The sequence below is a fragment of the Adiantum capillus-veneris genome, chromosome 19 (assembly GCF_014529385.1).
Source record: "Adiantum capillus-veneris isolate H3 chromosome 19, ASM1452938v2, whole genome shotgun sequence".
NCBI classification, from domain to species: domain Eukaryota; kingdom Viridiplantae; phylum Streptophyta; class Polypodiopsida; order Polypodiales; family Pteridaceae; genus Adiantum; species Adiantum capillus-veneris.
In genome coordinates, this window is record NC_140949.1 from 12,458,059 (window position 1) to 12,464,058 (window position 6,000).

Genomic DNA, 6,000 nt, shown 5'->3' on the forward strand with positions numbered 1-6,000 from the left:
TATTGGTCCGGTTGTCAATTTTTCCTTGAGAATCTGAAAGGCTACAATCTCTGACGGTCCCCGAGTGAAAGGAACCCCTTTCTGAGTCAACACATGCAACGGTGAAGCTATCTCTGCAAATTTTCGAATGAACCGCCGATAATAGGAGCAAAAACCCAAAAAGCTTCGAACTTCATGAACATTCTTCAAATCGAACCAATGACAAATGGTCTCAATGTTGATCGGGTCCATCTTTACACCTTCCGCTAAGACGACGTGTGCCAAAAAGTGTCTCGCAAGGAAAACTTGCTTTTTTTTCCGCATTTACAATCAGTTTATGTTGTCGCAGTGTCTAGAAACTTGTAACATATGGTGTATGTGCTTTGCCTCACTCTTGGAGAAGACAATGATGTCGTCAAAGAAAATGCCCACAAGTGATCGGTACTCTTTAAAAATCCTATCCATCATGCGGTAGAATGTAGGTGGAGCATTCGTAAGGCCAAATGGCATCACCAAATAATCATACAGACCAAAAGTCATCGTGAAAGTTGTCTTGTAGACGTCTCCAGGAGCAATTCAGATCTGATGATAACCACTCTTTGGATTAATTCGGCTAAAGCAAGTAGATTCTAGAACCCTAAAGTTTGTCGAGTATATCATCGATCCTCGGAATGGGGAATCTGTTTTGGTTCAATATTTCTTCATTTTGGGCTCGGCTAAATCGGTAAGGTGGCTGATTCCGTGGTGTCCTACCGGGAATCAAATCAATCGTATGATCTTTTGGACATGCAGGAGGTAACTCTCTTGGTAAGCCTTCATGGAAACAGTCAAGTTGAGCTTGCAAAAATTCTTGTCGTTCCTTGTCGAGGTCACACATATTTGACCTTTGATCATCATGCAGTTCTTTCAAGAAGATCGAATAAACAAAAAAATTGGATTTCATCAAGTGGGACGGACTCGCCTTTCTGTTTTACATCAAGTACAATCTCTTTGCCCTTCTCATTCTTCAAGATGGCCATCCTTGCCCTAGAGTCGACCGCAACGTTGTTCTTGTGGAACCAAAGGATTCCTAGGAGGACGACACACCCTTCATCCCTTGTATTGTTTATAAGAGCCCTTGGGGCCTCACTCTCCAGAACATCTGGATGCAGAGTTTGAGAGCAGAGGTCCCTCGAGAGTTATACCTTGTTGAGATCAATAAATAAAGAAATACTGAAAGGGGCGCCAGTCTTTGGGGCCGATGCTTATGGGCACGGAACTTCGACTCTCTCTCTCTCTCTCTCTCTCTCTCTCTCTCTCTCTCTCTCTCTCTCTCTCTCTCTCTCTCTCTCTCTCTCTCTCTCTCTCTCTAAGTTCAGTGATTTTGAAGTTTCTGTTAGTGTGTTGCTATTGATTTCTCGCTTGGAGTATCCAAGCCGATTACAGTGGCATCAGAGCTTAGATAGATTCTTCTTCTACGAAGGATCCGATCCCTTTTGCAGCGCGCACAAATTCTTGAGGAGAACACGACAGAACAGTCGAGATTTTATCTGTATGTGAAAGAATCTTCGTGTCTCGACCTTGGACTTATTAGCCACTCCCACCCTTACTACATCCCGCATCGGGCGTGCTCCCGTCTTCATCGCTCTGTCTTACAGGGCATAAGCCATAGAGAACTCCAGATTACACATGGGTTCTCGCGGAGAATTTAACGAAGATAACACCTCTTGGGGGGGGGGGGGAGAGAGACAAAGAAAAGTTGAAATCGGGTGTGGAAACTGAGGGAAAGAATGAAGATTTGGGTAGAGAAATTTGCTAGAGCGAAGTACAAACCTCAACTGCAGGTTAACACGTGTGAAAAGATTGATCAAGTACTCTAGAGACCCGAGATGTGCGAGACACTTGAAGGATTACCCGATTGATGAGATTTACTCGAGATGGCGTGAGGCCATTGATTCTCCTCTCAGGTCAGGAGGAAAGCTAAAAGGATAGACAAGTGCAGAAAAGCGGAACTTATACTCGCACAAAGAGCTGGACTGAACTCTTGAAAAGAAGATGAATCAAAGGACCACTAGAAGATAAGCGAGAGTTACAGAGCAGCAGCCGAGCGCGGAAGAAAAGGAAAGACAAAAGCAGGATTGGTACCAGATTTTGTGGGGACCGCTGACTATGATCAAATAAACGAAAGTACCGAACTTTGCAGAGCATGGAGAAGCCAAGGCAAACTTCGACCGAATTGGCGGCTCGATTTGGAATTACACCCAAGGAAATGGGGCCACAGGCTGAGAATGTTCTATCGGCACCCAGACGGGATGGCCCATTACACCTATCATTGGCAAACTATGTTTGCATTGTCAGGGGTATTTCAGGCACGAGGACTTTTACATCATGCCTTGGCAAAGTAGAGCCCCAAAAGCATTGAATGCTCTGCAGAGTGAGGCCCCAAGGGCTCTTATAAACAGTACGAAGGATGCCCAAAGTAGAGCCCCAAAAGCAATCACATGAAAAGCTTTAGTCTCAAAAGCATCTGCCCCAAAAGCTAGCGCTGCCCAGCAGCTAATGCAAAATCCAGAAATTTGTACGATGCCACGCCAACAGTCAACGCGATTCGCGGGCTGTCCATACCGCCAGCATGCATTGCACAATTTTTGCCTTTTTGTCCCTTTGGGCCCCTTCGGAGGGGTACCATAAGTTGGTACAACTTATTCTTTGTTAGTTCCTATTTTCGGTATGCCACGTCATCATTTTGTGACAAAGAGATTCGCTCTTTTAAAAAGTTCACCTCGGCAAATCTCACTTGACATGGTTATTCACCCATGTAGGATTGGGATTGGGTAGCTAGACTTTCCAAAAAGGTTGTTGAGGCAACTACAATATTTGCTTGCAAGGCAGTCAAAGGCAGTCAAGCAATACACATAGCAGAGTTTTTGCCTCTTCATGTGGCTCTGCAAGAGGAGAATCTCTTCTTGAAGTTATACCACTAGACAGTGTATGTTACCACGATTCCAGAGCAACGCATACAGATGTACGCCATTTGAGGCAAAGATGAAGAATGGTGGGGTGTAAGGAGTCTGGACAATTTACATTTGAGAAATCATTGTTTGTCATTGACAGGCCCATTGAAAAACATCCCCTTGCAACATAGACTAGCCCCTCAAACCTTTGAGGAATCAGCTAGATGCCAGCGTGGAGGGATCCATGCGCTCGGGACTTGCAGCTTGTAGAGATTCTTCAACCATCTGTGAAGCACATGAGTCCCACTTTCCTACACGCAAAGTCACCAGAAAGCAATCTAGATCTACAACAGCATGCCTGTTTGTTGTTATGTGCTGGCTAAATTGCTAATACACCACTTAATTACTCCTTGTTCCACTACACTGCTGCCTCCCTTGATATAAATTTTTCCCTCTTGGCCCCATGGAAGCCCATGCTGGGTGATCGTACTTCTTTCCAAGCAGGTGGCTGGATGTTTCGTACTAATCTTTCGTGAAGATAGAAAGAGCATTCTTAGCAAAAAGACATCTCCGACTTGCAGATGATTTGAAACATTGTATGTTGTCAAGATTGTTAATGAAGAATCTCTCATTTTAAACTCTGCCAGAAATTTCAGCAACCAGCTCTTTGTCAAACTCAATTCTATTCTGGCTCCACCCAATCACATAATCAGGGCTCTAACTATAAGCTTCCTTGCACTAAGTTGCTTTTTAAGTCCAAGGTTTTGTTCCATTCCTGAAAAAGGACATTTAACTTGATTGCTCCATGAATCATGGATATTGTTCGATACGTCCTGCTGCCTATTTCTCCTTTACAAAGTGCAATATTGGTTTGTGAAACTACTACAGAGCTAAAGACCAATCCCCAAAAAGTGCAGCCTGCTTTTAAAATCCCCAGACCAGTGGAGATGACTCAAAACCAATGCAATATTTTTCAACCAAACAAGGTCTCTTGTTGCCAAATTTAACAATGTTTTTTCAACTAAATTTAACTTACGTGACTGATCCAAGAATCTGTCTTTAGTTGTTTGTTAGCCACAACTGAATTTATAAGCGAATGAAATACCTCAAAATCCTATCAGTACTGGCAAACTTTGAATGCCGCATCTCTGCCTCGAACATTACCTCTCTACGAAAGCTATTTGTTTCTTTCTTGATCTCTCCAATGCTTAGCTCTGTCTCCTCAATCACTGCATTTATGTCATCTAAGATACGCTCACTCTCATCTCGATATCGTCCTATCTGAAGCTTCACAGCTGCACACTCATCCTCAGCAATCTCACTTTTCTCCTCCATACTCAAGGGAATCAGCAGCTCAGGTGGTGATGTTGGTTGAGCCTTTAATGACCCCCGTTGGCTGCTTCGACGTAAGCTCCCCATTCTAGAATCTCTCCCAATGCTCTCAATGCCATCTTCAGGGGGTACTCTAAGACTAGATCTGCTTGTTCTTCGAGCCTCAGACCCATCTTCCGTCTGTCTGATGTCCTCCTCCAATGCCTCCAATTGGAGATGGAAATGGTCGGTTCCCTTACGAGTAATAAGCCGCTAAAAAGGGGAAATTTTCGTATGTGAGTATTCTGTACATGGCACTGCAAGATTATTTAGTAACAACCTGTATTTTCTCACATGCTTTCACAGACAACATACATTAGATGTCATCCAGGCTGAAATTGTTCGTTGTTCTGTGATATGCTTTAAAAAAAGACATAATTTCACTAAGCACCAGGGTATACAAGTGTCGGACAGATTGCACCACCAAGTTGTCTTTGTGCCTTGGTGTGCCACAGGCTCCCACAGCCATGGTCGGCCAATGGGTAGGGGAAAGCCTCCAACTACCTGGGGAAGACGGATGATCACAAAAACTAACTTGACAGTAAAATCTTGTCCCATGCCATCTGCAAGTATGGATCAAACTTCAACTCACTAATCGCAAACTTGTCAGCATCGACGCTCTACCTGAGCACTAGTATGGTGCATGTACATACAGTATATAGCTAACCTGTGCAAAAACATGCAATGACTTTGAGTCAGTGAAAACATTCAGAGGCTTGAAGAAGAGCTTCAACTGCAACAGGTTTACTTTAAAGCATTGCTGCATTAGGGATTCCAACCTGGTACACAATGATTAGTCATCTTATGATTAACCAAGATGTGATTAATCAACATGACCAGAATAGGCTGGGGTGGGAGCCAAAATTTAACAGAAACCCTTGCCCTATGAAACCCAAGTACCTGTAAAACCTCCAGTAAACACTCCTCCTTTATGTCACCTGGAAGTATTCACTGAGCACCAATCGTACTTCACTTAGCATCAGTGCATCTCCACTTTCCAAATGAACAAACTCTCAGTTTCGTGTTTTTTGGTCGTGTGTATTTTTCTTGATATCTTAAATAGAACACTCACTGATGGTATTCTCTGCTTTTCTCGCTCGCTCTCTCTCTCTCTCTCTTTTGTGTGTGTGTGTGTGTGTGTGTGTATGTGTGTGTGTGTGGGGGGGGGGGGGGGGGGGGGGGTGGTTGTTGTTGTTTTCACTCACCGTGAGATGGTCCGATAAGACAGTATTCTCCACGCGAAACTGGACATGGCGGCGAGAGAGTTCATCGACGTCCTCCCCCTCCGTCTCTGGAGGCTGATGAGTGTCCTCCCCCATGGTCACGCTCACATAAACGAACCCGCCAGAACATGCACAGTTTTTGTTCGAAAGAAGTACATTCCGAAAAAAACAATCACGACGGGTTTCAAAAACAATGATAAAATTGTTAGGTTGAATTAAATCAGTGTTTCGGGAAGGATTACGTCAGCTTAACCTTGAGCCAATTGAAAATCGAAACTAGTTAGCTGCAAATCATGGTGAGAAGAAGACAAACCGATGAAATATGTGAGAAAGTCGTCCAAAAATTATGCAAATCTCAAAATTTTTGTTAGTATTTTCGATTTTCTTCTTTGTGAAGAGGAAACTTGATCAACAGTCGCTTAATGAAAGAGACTTTCTAGAACGTTAACACTGACTAGAATCAAGCTATAAAATACAAAAAATGTAAAGCCATG

At 43.5% G+C, this 6,000-nt stretch overlaps 1 protein-coding gene across 3 annotated transcripts in view; it reads right to left on the reverse strand.

The window, feature by feature from the left end:
• LOC147433580 (uncharacterized) overlaps nt 1-5,670 on the reverse strand; it is a 49,731-nt gene extending 44,061 nt beyond the window's left edge. For 2 of the 3 annotated variants that reach the window (XM_086490252.1, XM_086490251.1), the window contains exons 1-3: nt 5,489-5,624; nt 4,599-4,950; nt 4,018-4,496 (exon numbers count right to left, since the gene is read on the reverse strand). In XM_086490252.1, coding sequence (XP_086346378.1) covers nt 4,018-4,496; nt 4,599-4,841 — 722 coding nt within the window. In that variant the 5' untranslated portion in view covers nt 4,842-4,950; nt 5,489-5,624. Of the gene's footprint in view, nt 1-4,017; nt 4,497-4,598; nt 4,951-5,488 lie in introns of all 3 variants that reach the window. The other variant, XM_086490253.1, reaches the window with a different exon arrangement.
• Nucleotides 5,671-6,000: the final 330 nt, after the last annotated feature.